The sequence below is a fragment of the Protopterus annectens genome, chromosome 10.part0, assembly GCF_019279795.1.
Source record: "Protopterus annectens isolate FY-2018-M chromosome 10.part0, PAN1.0, whole genome shotgun sequence".
Classification (NCBI taxonomy): Eukaryota; Metazoa; Chordata; order Ceratodontiformes; family Protopteridae; genus Protopterus; species Protopterus annectens.
This window is the reverse complement of record NC_056744.1, coordinates 785193129-785211265: the sequence shown is the minus strand read 5'-3', so window position 1 is coordinate 785211265 and position 18137 is coordinate 785193129. Positions and strand designations below refer to the sequence as shown.

The 18137-nt window shown below is 35.6% G+C and overlaps 1 protein-coding gene across 2 annotated transcripts in view; it reads left to right on the top strand.

The window, feature by feature from the left end:
* The window catches only part of RPE65 (retinoid isomerohydrolase RPE65), a 250271-nt gene that overhangs the window by 39401 nt on the left and 192733 nt on the right, over positions 1–18137 (top strand). For both annotated transcript variants that reach the window (XM_044085604.1, XM_044085605.1), the window contains exons 3-5: positions 1168–1318; positions 1445–1552; positions 14108–14249. In XM_044085604.1, the coding sequence (XP_043941539.1) occupies positions 1168–1318; positions 1445–1552; positions 14108–14249 (401 nt within the window). The remainder of the gene's footprint in view (positions 1–1167; positions 1319–1444; positions 1553–14107; positions 14250–18137) is intronic.

The window sequence follows — 18137 nt, the reverse complement described above, 5'->3', positions numbered from 1 at the left end:
GTACTTGCTTACAGAGCTGAAAGCAGGGCCTGGGAGAGGTATTTGGGAGAAAGTAACCTAAGGTACTGTTTATTTTTGTTTGAGACTGCAAAGTCAAGTGGGTTATTATTTTGCTTTTATATATGTCTCACCTCCAGTTCTCTTTGTATTTATATTATCTCTCTATATATTCATATTTATATATCTATCTACATATACATATATATATATATATATATATATATATATATATATATATATATATATATATATATATATATAGAGAAAGAGAGAGAGAGAGGTGTATAATGTGTCATAAATTAACAAATTAATTTACCCAGTTAACAAATAAGTACGTTAAATTAAAAATCCTTCAAAAAAAACATGGAGCTGCAGGTGATCCAGAGCTTTCTTAAAATAGTGAATTATCAACGAAGATTTGTTTGTTGTGTTTGTTTCTGAATATGTGGGCAATAGATTTGGCATCTTCAGCATGAAGACACTTTGGTGTGGTTCTATTTTGCATGCAAAAAAAAAATATATATATATATATATATATATATATATATATATATATATATATACTTAACTTATTTAGAGTTCTTTACTGCAGAAAGAAGCCAGTTTCGTGCCAGGGTACTGGGGGTTGTTGCTTTGCAATTGTTTTGAGCTGCTGAACAGTGTACTTTGCTGTGTGCTACCCAGATAATTAATTTGCCTTTGCCATTTCTCATGTATATATATATATAAAAAATTATAATTTAAATATTTAGTAAAATAAAGTAGAGGCATTCTTCTTCTCTTGTGGACTCTGCTGCATGAATCTAATAATAAATGTTTGTTTCACAGAGGTATAGCATGTGAGTAAAGGACATTTAAGACATGAGGATTGAATTTCTGTAAGAAATATTTCCTGTTAAATAGCAGGAGCCTTAAATATGAAAACAGTAGGAAAGTGCAAACAATATTTAATCTGAGTATTTTCCTCTTATTTATTTGAGCATTAAAATCATACTGTTGTTAAAGTAGCAGGTGAACTGATCAGCTTTGGACTTTTTCAGTCAAAAAACAGAAATACAAACATTTAAACATATGAGAAAGTATACAGTATCATAATGCAGTTGCTATAGCTAAAATCTAAGTACATAATTGTAAAGCTCTTTCTGTTTGAAATATTTTACTTTTTAGGCACCATACCACAATGGTTGAAAGGTAGCTTGTTGAGATGTGGTCCTGGACTATTTGAAGTAGGATCTGAACCGTTCTATCATTTGTTTGATGGCCAAGCTCTTCTTCATAAATTTGAACTTAAAGATGGAAATGCCACCTACTTCAGAAGGTAGAAACTATGTTACATACTCTGTGTTGGCATAGCCCATTGCAACATTATTTTATATATATAATTTAGCATCCTTTCTTTTATAAACATCATTTTTAATGTAAATGTTTGTTGTGTTTTGCTTAGGTTTATCCGAACTGATGCATATGTCAGAGCAATGACAGAGAAAAGGATCGTGATCACAGAATTTGGCACTTTCGCATATCCTGATCCATGCAAGAACATTTTCTCCAGGTTATATTAAGCATAATTAATTAAGAAAACATTTACAGACTTACGAAGCAATTAAAGGATTTCCATGATATGCTAAGAAAAATAACAGTATATTACTTACTATACATAATATAAAATGGGTCTTGGTGAAATTATTCACGGTACAGACAGATTTTAGGAAAGAGCTAGATACTTGAAATAGTTGCGTGTTGGTAACTAATTACACTTGGTGGGTTTGATGCTCTCTGCAATGCTGACTTTTATGGCAACAGAAAACAGCTAGCATTACTTTGGCTTGTGGTATGGTGATAGAAATTGATTTCTTCTGTCCTTGTACTGTCAACATTAAGAACGACAATCTGAGTTAGATTATTTTTTATTAAGTTACCCAACCATGAACATACTTTACTTGGATTTAAAAGCTCCTGTCTCTCCTTGAAGCATAAACGTATGCTGCTGTGCTTCCATTTTGCTATTGTGTATGGTCATGTGATTTCTGTATGTTTTAAGTTTTCAAGCAATTAACAACATATAGTCAATAGTAATCATTAAAAAGAAAGAAAACATATCTAATATATAATGCACATATATGAAACATTTTAATATGGTTTGTTTTCTTTTCTAGTAATGTATGTATGCCTGTGTCTTAAGTGATAATTTAATAAACAAAGAGAGAGAGAAACTCAAACAGGCCATGTCTTTGCACAAATAAAAACGCCTTTCACAATAAAATAAATAACTTTAATAAAATAGGTTAGTGCTTTTGTGATAGAATCACTTCATTAGACCATAACTTACATAACAACATCAATCAATTTACACTCAGTGACATCATTAATCAACTTCAAACAAACCAATAAAAATTTGTGCATTTCATGTAATTAGTTTATTAAGTATCCAGTGTATCTAAGCACATTTAAAGAGATACACCAGTAGTAACATAAAAATAAAACTAATTAACATATATAAAACATACATATGAAACAAACATATCAAACCATGGTATCCTATCTATATAATCATTATCATCTCTTTATTCTACATGATTTGAGGATCACCTTCAAAGGCACATGCTCATTCAAGCTGGCTCCTTTATCCACTCTCAACATAATGATCCATCGTAATTCCATCATCTCAGTAACATTAACAAAATCATGTTGCATATATTTTCATAAATCCTGTCAATCACAAGAAATTTAAATGTATGTATAGTGCCTTTTTCTAATACATGCCTGGCTAGAGCATTCGTGTTATTACCTCTGCTTATGCAGTAAATATGTTCTCTAATACGTTCTCTGAATCTCCTATTCATCTTACCTACACTAAAAGAGGTACAAACTGTACAGTAGACAAGATACACTATATCCCGCGTATTGCAATCTGCTCTAACTTTAAATGTATATTGGAGGCACATGTCTAGATGTACAAAACAATTAGACCTATCAATAAAAGCTACAAATCCTACAGTCCCCACACATAGAAGTCCCAAACCCAATAGACTCTTGGGATGATCTCTGTCTCTTAGAAGGGTAACATAATATCCATTATAATGATTATTTGTTCTTATAATAAAACCGGGGATGTGGCCCGACTATTCCCCTGATTTTTCATTAATAGTTAAAATGGGCCAGTGTTTAATAAATATTTCCTTTAGTAACCTTGAGTTACTACTATAAAAAGAGGGACCATTAAATGGGTATCATCTTGTTTAGATCCTCATACAAAAGACCTACCTAGTCATCAGATGTTCTCTCTCTCTCTCTTTACGGTCATTCCAAGCCATGAAGGAATTGACATGGTTAAGTTATTTTTACATGACCATAGTCTCTATGATGCTAAATGGATTGATCTGTTGTGCCAAATTCTTGAGACGGCACTTGAGAATAATGTTTTTGTTAATCACTATTATTTGCAAACTTCTGGCATAGCTATGGGCACGTCATGTGCCAGTAGCTATGCCAGTATGGCATTAACTCATTGGGAAGATATGAATGTCTTTGGCTCCGTGACTAATTCATGGGATATCCATTTCTATCATTGCTTTGTCAATAATGTGTTTATACTGTGGACATGGACCATCCAAGAGCTACAAGATTTTCTTGAATACTTGCATAGGACTACCTCATTTTTGAGGTTCTCAATGAATTATTCAAGTTGTATGATTGAGTTTTTGGATGTGAGGAGTTGCAGGGAGAATGATTTGACCTTCACCAATGGGCTATATAGAAAGGATTGCCATAGGGTTTTAGTTTTACATAGATCAAATATGCACCCTGCACATATTTTGGGAATGTAGTGAAAGGGTATCTAGGTTGAATTTCAAAGAGGAAGGGTTTAGGCGAGATTTAAAAAAGTTACATGGGGAATTTACTATAATAATGAGATAAACCAAGGGGTTAAAGCAGATGTGCCTTTAAGAGATACATGAGCCAGACCCAAACTTTCCTTCACCCAGTAGGTCTTTTGTACGAGGAACTAAACAGGACCCATTTAATGGTCCCACTTTTTTTATAGTACTGACTCAAAGGCACTAAAGGAAATATTTATTAAAGACTGGTCCATTTTAACTATGTATGAAAAAATCAAGGGAATAGTTGGACCACATCCCTGGTTTTAATTATAAGAACAAACGATCATTGAAATGGATATTATGTTACCCTTCTAGGAGACAGTGATTGTCCCAAGAGTCTGGTGGGTTTGTCACTTTATGTGTGGGGATTGTAGATTTTGTAGCTTTATTTATAGGTCTAATTGTTTTGTACATCCAGATACAGGCATCCAATATACATTTCTTGTGACTGACAGGATTTATGAAAAGGTGATTTTGTTAATGTTACTAAGATGAAGGAATTAAGTTGGATCATTATGTTGGCAGATAAAGGATCCAGCTTGAATGAGCATGTATGTGCCTTTGAAGCCAGTCTTCAAATCATGTAGAATAAAAAGAGGATAATGATTATATAGATAGGATACCGTGGTTTGATATGTTTGTTTCATGCATATTTTTTATATATGTTGATTATTTTTATTTTTATGTTACTACCAGTGTATCTCTTTAAATGTGCTTATATACATATACATTGGATACTTAGTAACCCAACTTACATGAAATGTACAATTTTTAATTGGTTTATTTGAAGGTGATTAATGATGTCACTAAGTATAAATTGATTTATCTTGTTATGTATGTTATGGTCTGTTGAACCTATTTTATTAAAGTTATTTTATTGTGAAAGGCATTTTTATTTGTGTGAAGCCGTGGTCTGGTGTTTGAGTTTCTCTCTCTTTTTGTGGATACTTGTATCGGCTATCTCATACACAGTTTACCCAAGGAGGGAATTATTACTTTTAATAAAGGTGTTGAACAAAAAAGTAAAGAATCTAGAACAATAGTGGAGTTTTAAAAGCAAATAGTGTAATGGGGATCAAGGTTAGTCATAATTAATGCTTATTCTGTTATAAATATATTTATAGCGGCAAAGCAAGTATATGTCACCAGAAACAAGTCAGGCATTTCAGAACGTGTTTTAACTACTATTTTAAGCCAGAATCATTTGAAAACCCACATAAATCAGTTTGTAGTTGTTATCAGTGTTCTGATGGGTAGAAATAAGACACTGGCAAAGACAAGATAATTTGGTTAAAATCATATTTCTGAACCTTTTAGCACAGGAATTCTGGGCAAAACCAAAAATAATTGGGGGTCAAAGGCTCATAAGCAGAGACAAAGCTTAAATATAGCTTTTATAAACTTAGAAGGTTAATAGAATAACAGATTTTGCATTAGCATGCATTTTCTGGTGGATATGAAATTTAAAACTCAAATGTCTCTTATTTCAGTCTATAACAATTTGCCAGAAAACCACACATTTTATAAGGAACAGACCAAAAATGAGACAAAACTCTTGGCATTCTGTAAAATTCCTGATGGTTGAGAGAAATGTTTAAAATCCATCTTCTAAACATGAAAAAGAGTTTTTATTCTGAAGTATAAAGCTTTAGACAGCTAATATTGTCAGTAAAGATAATGGACCTACTCTAGAGGGCATTAAGCTGTAGGAGTTTCAGTAAATATCACACAGTAGCTGTTTATTCATATATAAGTAAAAGTCATATATATATATATATATATATATATATATATATATATATATATATATATAAATATATATGTGTGCTCAGGATTAACTGTAACCTGTGGAACTTGTTTAACTTGCTTACTTATGTAATGTCTGTAAATAGTCTGTTTGTAATATGTAATGCTGGTATTATGTAATGCTGTATCTGCTTACCCTTGGAGCTTTTCTCCCCGGGCCTCCGATGAAAATGGACATGCATCCAGTCGGACTATCCCAGTCAACAAATGTAAAATAAAATAAATAAATAAAATAAATATATATATATACACACAGAGACACACACGTGTGTGTGTGTGTGTGTGTGTGTGTGTGTGTGTGTGTGTGTGTGTTTTTATATATATATATATATATATATATATATATATATATATATATATATATATATATATATATATACACACACACATACACACATGTATATAGTGTACATATACTAGGTTTAGGATTGACATACTAGTGATACACACTTGAATATGCAATCACTAATGTATAGTTCTAATGTTTTTCCATGAAAGAGTGAGATTATAGTGCCTTGAAATTTCTCTTTATCCCAAGATAGTGCAAGCTTGGACATGGTATATATATATATATATATATATATATATATATATATATATATATATATATATATATATAGATATATATATAAACATCTCATCAAACCTTGAATGATAATTTTAGACTGATTCTAAAATTAATGAATGCCAAAAAACTGAAAATAATTTTTTGCATGGGAGGCAATCCCCCCACACCTCCTGCTAATTATATTCATACGCAGAGATCACACAACGGTGGGTAAGGGCAAATTCCTTTCCCCACTGCACAGCAATCTCATACAAAGCACTGCCAGGAAAAACTTCATAGAGAAGAACATTAACTCATACAAGAGTTTGCTCTTCTTTACAGGCTCAAAAAACATTTCCGTATATGAGTATTCACAATTTTGATCTGTGACAATGTATGAACAGACTGGCAGATAGATAGATAGATAGATAGATAGATAGATAGATAGATAGATAGATAGATAGATAGATAGATAGATAGATAGATAGATAGATAGATAGATAGATAGATAGATAGATAGAAGATGCATATAGCAAGAGTATGAGAACACATGCCTACACACTGTTGGGTATAGAGAGGCTTGACCCCTGCAAAAACACTGTTTATTTTAGAAATTCTGAGTTTGACTGATTTTAAAGTTGAATAATTCTGAACCTTTGTGATTGATGTTACACAAGTCAATTACAAAAGCACTGGAGTTTCACTATGGATATATATATATATATATATATATATATATATATATATATATATATATATATACACACACATACACACACACACACACACACATATATAAAATCATCAGTCCCCTTATCCCTACTTTCTACATTGGGTTGGGCTGTTGCCACCTCTCTCAATTCAATGCCATTTTCCTACCTTCTTTGACAGTTATGCCAGACTGTCACCACAGGTCTTCTCTCACACAACTCAGCCATCTCTTTTCTAGACATCTTTTTCTCCACTTGCCTTCTTCTTGTCTGTCCCAAATTTTCTTCACCAAATCATCTTCGGCATTCTTGCACACATGTCCAAGCAATTGTAATCTGTTCCCTGTGACCTTCTCTGCAATTAGGGCTACTGTAGCTTCTGCTCCAATAGAATTTCTTTGCCTGTTCCACAGTGTGCATCCTACCACCCATCTCCAGGACTTAATTTCCATCATCTATAGCTTTCTCAACTGCTTTGTCTTCACTGCCTATGTTTCTATACCAAAAAGTAGTACTGGTCGCACCACTGTTTGTACACCTTACATTTCAGCTTGTTTGCCATTCTTGTATCAAATACTACCCCTGACACTCCGTGCCATTTGGCTACAGACCCTCTGATTGTAGCTTTGATCTCCTCATTCAAACCTCCCCACTCCTTCACCACCCTTACCAGATAACTGAAGCTGTTAACCTATTCAACTATTTTCCCTTCTGTCTTAGTTTCTAGCTTCTTCCGATTTTCCTCATTTGCTGCCATGACAGTTTTGTCTGTACTCAGTTTCATCTTATGGCCTTCTGTTTTGCATTCCATTCTTTGTCCTTTCCTGAAGTTCTTGTTCTGTTTGTAATGCCAGACTATCTACATACTGCAGATTTGTTAATATGTCCCTCTCCAACCAGTTTGCTGATGTAATCCATCACCGCTATGAACAGCAGTGGGCTCGTAGCTGAAACCTGATGAGAATCCACTCCCAATGGAAACCTCTCTATGAATCTGAACACTTTTTGCACTTGTGTCATTGGTTCCTGTGCATAGCTTGCACTAATTCTCTCAATGTTTCTATGACTTCTAAGCATCACAGGACTGTCCAAATCAGTTTTCTTGGGATTTTGTCATATGCTTTCTCTAAGTTAGGAATGCCCTGATGGACTCATTCCTCATTTCTAGTTTCTTCTCCACTACCTTTCTCACTGCAAATATTGAGGTTGTTGTGGTGCATCCTGAACTGAACCCAAACTGCGCATCTCCCATCTTGCTTTCTAGTACTTTGTGAATACATTTATTAATCACCCTCTGTAGCTCTTTCATGCAGGGTGACAAGTGTTGGATACCTATGTACTCCCTAATTTGTTAGTCTCCTTAAATTCTGCAATGCTTATTTTCCAGTCATATGGGATACATCTTTTTCTCCGTAATGCTAGGAGTAACCCCATAAAGTATTTGCTCCCTTACTCACCCAACATCTTCATCATATCTGTCATGTAACTGTTTGGCATATCTCAAAACTTTAAAAAACAATTGGTAGTAAAACCTGTGCACTTTAGTGTGTGTGTGTGTGTGTATGTGTGTGTGTGTGTGTGTGTGTGTGTGTATGTATATATATATTAGTTCCCCTTTATAATCTTTAAATACTGAAATCTCGAATTTCAGTATCCCGAGACCATAAAGGCGATTTTTTAAAATAGCGAAAGTGCATAATCGTGAATTTGAATATCTCAAATTCGCGGTTATGGCTTTACGCTTCGTTACGTCCGGTGTTTTCTGTGGATGGTGTACAATGTTGTATGTAGATTTAGGTACGATTTAAGGTAAGTGAGTGTTTTGTAAGGGTTTTGGGTGGGAGTTTGAATGTATGTGAGTGTGTTTGTAAGTTGTACGTGTGGGTTAGGGTAGGCAGGTGGAATGTATGAGTGTGTAAGTGTTGGATGTGTTAGTGTTTGTATATGTGTGATGTGTGTGTCTGTGTGCGAGGGACTGTGGAATGTCAGGGTGTGTGTTTGCTGTCTTTTCCTGTTTGTGCGATCACAGAGTTACTATATATAAGTAGGGGTGTGGGGGGTGCAGGGGGGCTTGCCCCCCTGCTTATATGCAGTGTAGGTATGTTGATTTGTGTTTTTGTGTTGGTGTATGTAGTGTGGGTAGGATAGTGTATGTGTTGTGTGGTGTGAGGTGTGTATGTGTTAGCGATTTTGTATTATACGGTTTTGGAGTTTCGGAATTTTGAACGTTTGCCTTTATAATTTTGAAATACTGAAATTCGAGATTTCAGTATTTCGAGATTATAAAGGGGAACCATACATACGCATATATATATATATATTTTAAAGGTAGCTTTGACTGACACACAAATGGTCACAAAAAAATGACTGAAAGTACATTTATCTGAAAAGCCATTTCATCAAAAATTTCTACACAACATATACACCACAAAAAGCTTTTTTTTTGGAGGGGGACAACCCTCCCATACTCCACAAGTGCCCCGCCCCATACACTCTCCCATTAATTATATGTTTTAACTCCAAGGTCACACACCAATAGAGAAAAGAAAAAAGACCACATACAGTGAATTAGGGTAGAAGCACAAACACGAATACTTACAATTCTTTAGGTACAACATGACAGTGGTATTGCCAGTTCACACAAAATATCCTAAATTATTCCCCCTAACAACTCCAGTGAGTAAAAACAACACCAGAAAATACTTCTCAACCTTGAAGCTCAAGAAATCTGGACAACACCAATCATAGTGGGGGGGACAAAGGTCCACAATTAAGAACAGATGTTAATTATTTCTTTTATAAACTTAGAAAGTTATTAGAATAACAGCTTTTGTATTGGCATGTATTTTCTGAATGATACTAGGCCTAAATCTGAAATGTCTATCATTATTTACAAACTGCATTCTTTAATGGTTTGCCAAAATAACCACAATTCGTATGAAGAACAGATCAAAAATACGAGGCAAAAATCTGGACATTCTGTGAAAATCTGGACGGTGAATCACTGTTTGTGCACATACCTCTCAACCTCTTAGAGCAAGAAATCTAGGCAAAGTCATCAATAATGGGGGGACAAAGGCCCAAACATAGGAACCCTTTTTAAATATTGTTCTTACAAACTTAGAATGTTAATATAAGAGCAGTTTTTATTAGCACAAAATTTCTTAAGGATACGAAGTCCGAAACTCAAACGTTTGTCATTATTTTCTGATGTCAACCCTCAATGATTTGGTAGAAAACCACAATTTTATGAGATACGGATCCAAAACATAAGGTAAAAATCCAGACATTCTGAGAAAATCTGCACACTTAAGAGGTATGCTGATGCACAATGCGAATTGCACCAGCAATAATTCTGCAAACGAAATACTCCACATAATAAGCTCATGTACAAACCAAACAGCAATTCACACAAAGCATAAATACTGGCAATTGGATGATGCTCTAGTTACTGCACACAATAAAGCAGAACATTTTAGAAATCATTTTAATTACATAGGAAGGCCATTAACATTTGAAATGCACAGGTATCCACTATGGTTTACTGCTATTTGAACATCTGTATCTCTCAACCATACCAAATTCCTTGGTATTTACCAGTTTTGAGGGCAAAATAATGGGGTGGATGATTCTAGAGTGGGCCCTTTAATTCCCGATTTTTTTTTTTTAGATTATTTTATTTATTTATTTATTTGTACTTACCACTTTAAATTTATGGCTGACATCACCACAGGGGCGTGGTGATGACATCAGTTACTGCCTTGGTCAGAAAAGCTATTTGGAGAGAAATAGGAATATAACAATGGCAGCAGTCAGATGTGCAGAGTCTGCCCACATGTCCCAGCCTCCAGGTGAGAAAAAACAATAGAACCGTTTAGCCACTGTAAGTCCATTGAGAAAGCTTCTGATTTTTTATAGCTTTTACCTTTTTCAAAAGTTTTTATCTGCTGTTAAATAAGTCCGTTTTTGCTGGCCAAAGATACTGTTTAACTTTTTTGTGCTGCAAGTAAGTTCATTAAATTCAACTATCTGCTTTTACTGCAAGTAAGTGAAGTCCATTACATTCAACTATCTGTGCAAGTGCATTCTGAGCCAAAGAGGGAGGGGTTTCATTTGTGTGTTCAAGTCAGATTTTTAACTTTTATCTTGTAAGTAAGTTGAACTGTTTTGTAAATCAAGTCTGTTTAGATGAGGGCTTTGTAAGTCCGTTTTTGCTGGACCAATGGTACTGTTTAACTTTCTGGGCCAATTTAAGTAAGGGGTGTGTCCATTTTTGCTGCAAGTAAGTTCCGTTCAGATGAGGGCTTTGTAAATCTGTTTTAACTTTAAATAGTTTCCGTACTGTTTAACTTGCTAAGGGAGGTGTGCGTGTGTGTTTGTGTTCAGATGATGGATATGTAAGTCCGTTTTTGCTGGACCAACAGTACTGTTTAACTTTTAACTGTAAGTTCCATTCAGATGAGGGTTTTATAAGTCTGTTTTTGCTGGACCAATGGTACTGTTAAACTTGCTGGACCAATTTAAGTAAGGGGTGTGTCCATTTTTGCTGCAAGTAAGTTCTGTTCAGATGAGGGCTTTGTAAGTCCATTTTTGCTTGTCTAAATGTGTTAAGTGTAAGGTGTGTGTGTGTGTGTGTGTGTGTGTGTGTGTGTGTGTGTGTGTGTGTGTAAAATGCGCCCAGATACATATACCTGGTGGTTAGTGTTACTCAGGCTGAAGCCCTGTACCTTCAGTACAAGGAGCAAGAGCCTGAATTCCCTACCCACACCAACACTTGTGTTCAATGCTTGGCTCTTTGGTCTATTCTGTTCCTCTTTAAAATTTGTGGTTTTCTAGCAAATTATTGAGAACTGAATTCACTAAATAATGACAGCCATTTAAGTTTCAGTCTTCCTATCTTTCAGGAAATGCTTTTCAAAGATTATACAAGCAATGTTTAAAATGTGTCCCTGGTATTGGGACTTTGTCCCCCCACCAATACATTTTTGGCTTTTTCCAGATTTCTTGTGCTGCATAGTTCATCAGGGAGAAGTTTAGTCCTGCTTATGCCAAGTCTCTTTTTGTTGATAATAACACAACAGATAGAATACTTGCTTTTGATGCAGAAGACTGTGGGTTCTATTCCCATATTATTTAGATGGATTGCTGATACTGTACTGTGTTGTACTTTTAAAGGGGGTGGATGTTGCAGTCCTGAGAAGGTCCTCTTTGGCGGAGTTACCTAGTAACTATGAAGCTGTTATCAGTTTGCTATCCATTCCCTATTGCAATATTACTAGCTTATTTTTTAATGTAATATAGGCAATTTATTCTGCAAGGGCAACAGGCACTTTATTTGCAGTTGAAACAATGAAATATAAAGTTGTTTGCTAGCAGCAATCTCTTCATTAGTTACATATCTCTTTAATGTGAAATTATTTAGATGACTTTTACTTCTGCAGGCATATTTACTGATACTGTTGGATTGTAAAAGTCTGAGTAGACTTTTATGATGGAAATGTTCTGAATTGCACAGTTTTGTCATTATTGGTTCATGCAGTTTGTTTCATTGCTTACTGGAAAAATGTTCAAAACAGTAAACTTAAAATGTGCTCTAACATGTCTGATGTATTATTCAAGGAATATAATTTAATTCAATCAGGAAGGTGTATCAAAGAACACATGCCCAAAGGTAATCTTTATCTGCCACTGGCCAAATGCATTTTCTTTGAATGTGGGTTTCAATGCTCTTTCACTGAATGTGAGTTTACGTTCAAGGGCAGAGAAGTTTTAATGCTAAGTCTGTTTTCATTATGAGACTGTATTGCTTTGTTTAGTAGATGTGTTTTATTGTTTGTGCTATAAAATGTAAAATAAAAGTTAAATGAAATCCAAATAATCATTGTAGAAGTAAAGCAGTATGCACATTACAGTGTTTATGTTAAATGGAGTGAAATAGCCAAGTAATGGGACATTAGAATGGCTGCAGGGGGTTGTGTTTGGGGGTCCCATTCGATCATGATTTTGTGAAGGAAGGGCAGCAAACTCAGACAGCCATGGGCAGCACAAACTGTAGCTATGCCACTGATCAGTAGGCCATGGAGAATGACTTTTGGAGGGTCCTAGCAAGCTATAATATACTTTTGCTAAGATTAGAATATTGCCTACTATTAAATGCCCTATTTTTACCACAAAACCCACATACTGCAAGTCACCAAAAACAAAATCCCATGGTTCATCATCTTTTCCCTTCCCAGTGAACATCATTGCTACACACAAAAAAAGTTACCATTTACTACAGGGTCTGGGGCCATATTTTGGTTGTCTGTTCTTCAGTTTGCATTTGAAAGTAGGTATCCCACAATTCCACCGGAGTGAGTGGGGTTACATAATTATGTATGCAAATGTTATGTTAATCAGCATGCAGATTTGTACCTATTTTCATGGGCCTTTGTCCAGATTTTTGATGTTTTCAGGCTGAGAGGTATGATCTGTATCATGGTTTGTATGAATTTACAGTAGTAACATTATTAATTTAACCATTCATAAAAGTGATATCATAACTGTGTGTTTTGTATGCCGGTTACTTATTCATCAGCATCCATTTGAAAGGAAAACATCTGATTGTAACAATTTAAATGATTAATAACAGCAGAATACATCAATGGGAAAAAACAGCTACTGCTTGCAGAGTATGTAATATTACTTTGGGTCTTCTGTGACATTTGGGAAATATCCAAGCTTTGTTTTCATTATTACACTTTTATAAGATCTCTTGCTCAACTAAATCTGTTTAAAACATTTTACTATTTCATAAAAATATTGCAAGTACATGCAACATGGTCTTTATTCACCAAGTTCATTCATCAAATTACAATCCAATGAGCCCATTTAAGTAAAAAGTCTCCCTTTGAGAAATGTTTTAATTTATCCTGAGGATTTGAAATCTTGGAATATGTTATAATAGTTTAGGCATGCAGAGGGCAAAGATCTTTGCACCGTCTGTTTGCCTCACCTAAAGGCAATTTTAAATGAAAGCTGATTCAGTTAAAGGGGATCAGGTCATGATTTGGTGAAGAATAACGCGATGAGATGACAACCTTACAAAGCTTGTTATTATGTTAAAAATGTCAAGGTAAAATCAGCATTCCAAGTAAACTGTTACTTTTCTGATGTCTTTTTAGGTTTTTCACCTTTTTTAATGGAATTGAAGTGACAGACAATGCTCTGGTTAATGTATACCCAATTGGAGAAGATTTCTATGCCTGTACTGAGACCAACTACATTACAAAGATTGATCCTCAGACACTGGAAACAGTTAAAAAGGTAAAAGTGTAAATTACAAGAACTGTTTTCATCATCTGCATTTTGGGATGTGATTGTGATATACTTCAAGCATGAAATGTTGCTTTTTTATTTACGTATTTAGCTATTTATTTATTTTAGGAAAAAGTAACAGACTTTTACCTCAATAAAGATGTTTTTATGTCTATTTTTCTTTCACTGTTTCTTTCTTTACTTGTATTTGTTAAATGGGTGAGTTTCACAGGGCAGTACTTATTTGCTGAGAAATTCTGAGGAGAAACAGTTTCACTATTTGATAAGCTTTACATATAGGACATTGATACAAGCAGATCACTATACATTAGTATTAGTACATGTGATACTTTCTGGAGCTATTAATGACAGCAATGACTTGAAGCTATATTCCACCATATAATACTATCTGACAGTGCTTGTGCAAACACCTTAAATTTAAAGCTGAACTATTATTTTCATCTGTGAATCTTGCATTAAAGTACATGGTAAAACAAACATAAATGACTCAGAATACATAATCATGAGTAAACCCATGAACTATTCAAAAAGATATATGGGAAGGAAGATACCTATTTATAATCTGATTGTGAGTTCCTATGCTCTGAGCTTACGATCATTTGAGTAATACTCATTCTTATATCTGAGGTCAGAGAGTTATTTGTTGTGATAGCTTTAGTCATTTATTTACTAACTTTATAGTTTATGCCCCGATGAAGCCACAGCAAATCTGGGATCTATTGCAAGAAGTTGATACATGATATGCCAGCAGCAACTAGTTGTGTCAAACCCATTGTACTTAAACAAGGGCCCATCTCAACCCCCTAAAGGGACCATTTCAATACCGAAAGATTGCCAAATTCCGGTAATAACGGCCACACAGGTAAAAAATGCACTCTCCAAAGCTAAGAATACAGCATCCATAGGAACAGATGACATCCCAGGCTGTGTACTACATGAACTACAAAATGAACTGCACCTCACCTAAGCATCATGTTTAATCATAGCATCACCTCAGGCCTCATGCCCACTGAGTGGTGCACAGCTACAGTTATCCCACTCCACAAGGGGGGATCCACCTTGGATCCCGAGAACTAATGCCCCATCAGATAGATGAGCCTGATCTTCAAGGCCATGGAATGTATTATCATGGAACTTATTAACAAAGACATTGGCAACCTTCAAACACTGGACCCCATGCAGTTTGGGTTTGTGAAGAGCCGATCCTGTCCCCTGAACCTGATTGACTTCTTCAAATCAGTCTCCAGAGCTGTAGGCAAGGGTAAGGTGGTCCACACAGCCTATATGGACCTTGCCAAGGCATTCAACACCATCCCCCACTCTGAATCATAGATAAACTTACTAAGCTGGGCATTAATCCCTACGTCACTCAATGGGTTGCCAACTGGCTTACTGACAGAACCCACACTGTAAAAGTAGCTGACTCTAAATCCAGCGCCAGACAAGTGACAAATGGAATACCTCAGCTTCAGTCTTGGGACCACTCTTGTTTGGCATCTACTTCTCTGAAGTATAGGCCAACACTAAGGGACTGTGGCTAACAAAGTTCACAGATGACTGCAAACTGGGAGCCATTATTGAATCCCCAAATTATGTGGATATTCTACAAAAGGGCCTTACAGAGACAGATGCTTGGTGCCAGAGCCATGGACTCAAGCTCAATGCCAAGCAATGTATAGTTATCCCCTTTGGGAAAAAACATGTACCCGTGAATTACCACATAGGTGGCAGTACACTAAACACCGAAAGTGTGATAAGAGACTTAGGGACACAGGTGGACAGTGGTCTCACCTTCGATAACCGCATTACCACAACAGTCAGGAAATCCTTCTATGTGGCACACCTCATCACTAAGTGCTTTTCATCCAGAAAAAAGGAGGTCATTGTCCCACTGTACTCATCCCTCATTAGACCCATTATAGAATACAATGCCCCGTTTGGTATGTACCTCTCAAGACATCTGCAACAACTGGAAAGGCCGCAGAAATACCTCACTAAAAGAATCACAGGCCTAAAGCAGAAGCCCTATGCTGACCCTCTAAAAAAACTTCACCTATACTCTGTCGCATATTGTCTACTCAGAGGCGATCTCTGCTTAATATATAAGGCCATGTCAAACCCAGAGCTGTTGGACATGCTACACTTAAAGAAATCCCAATTTCTCAGAGACACATGCTCCAGGGATCTAAACCTTGTCATCACAATGAGCAAAATATGCTGGAGGGATAGGTTCCTGACCCAGAGACTCCCCAGACTCTGGAACAGACTCTCCATACATGTCAAGCAGAGTGCCTCTTTGGCCCTCTTCAAAAGGAACCTTAATGATTGGATGGGAGATAGGAAATTCACACTGGGGATCACGTCAGTCACCCTGCTAGACTGGGGTCCAGGAAAGTAAATACTGTGGGAAGAAATAGCCAGGGAATTGTTATGGCTAGGCTTGTATAGGCCCTATGGTCGATAGCCTAGTACCAACCTATGAATCTATGAACCTATACCTACTCCATGGTTGTATAATCATCAGGTAGCTGCAGCAGTTAGAGTTGTTGCCTCACAGCAAGAGGTTCTCCGGTTCAATTCTTGGCTGGGGTGCCTCCTGTGTGGAGTCTGCATGTCCTCCCTGCATTTATATGGGTTTCTTCTGGGTGTTCCAGTTTCCTTCCACATTCAAAGACATGCATCTGGAGCACTTCTCCCTGGGCCTCTGGTGAAAATGGGCTCTATCCCAGTCGGACTTTCCCAGTAAACAAATGTTAAATAAATAAATATACCCACAGAAACCGTGTGCAGGATAAGTTTAGCCCTATACATACCCTACTTAAACATACCAACTCCATGGTTGCATAATCAAAGAGAAAGAGAAAATCCTAAAAAAATTTAAAAAAAATGGTTCACAAAAACATAACCTTACTGTGTAGCAATATAATGTAAATATATTCCAGCAAATGCATTTTGAAGAGTTGGGATTGACAAAATATAATTTTTGGTATATTACATTCAAAGAAAGTATTTCCTTTAGTCTGCCTAATGCTTATCATGGGATAATATGAGAATCCTTTGCATTTTGTTGGAGAAGTGGGGTAATGTGAGAAGTACGGGAACAAGGTGTGAGAGAAATGGAGATGAAAACAGGAATGACATCAAGTGAATATTAAAAAAGGAAATGGGATGAGATTAGGTTGAAAGAAAGGCATAGTATGGAAGACTTGATTCATAATATATAGTCATCAGTTTTACTGGAACCTTGCTATTTAAGATAGGAAGGTAAATATAATTTGCATATCCGATTAACATTTCATACTTCAAAATCTGTTATAGATTGTATTTTTATGATTTGCTTGGACCTTTTCATTCATGATTTGCCAATGTTCTTATTGGAGGGAACACTGTTTTATAGAGAAGGCAGTACTAGAAGTTCTTCCTTGTTTTTTGTGTTTATTATAAGTGTTTTATCAGGAAGCCTTCAGATGAACATGGCTTCCCGATGGATGTGTCCCAGTTTAATAGATTTCTGAGTTGATGGCACATCTCCTTCTAAAGGTGTTTGTGTAGTTGAGTTTGTTGCATGAATGTCTTTTCTTTCATAGTGCAGGCTTTTAGATCCAGATGCTATTACCTTTGTTTTTGATGGCTTTAGCTACAAATTCTATATACTAGCAATGTTAATAGGTTGTGAAATCTTGTATGCAAATTTTCATTTAAGTGGGTGCGATGCTATCACCATATTGAATTGTGCCAGGAAAACTGCACTGTTGCTAGAAATGTATTACAAATGCAAAGAATCCTAATGAATGGAAAAGTAAGCTTTGCTGTACTGCAACTTGTTAAATATAGAATTTCCATTTTGTTATCTCATTTCTGTTACGGAAGATGATA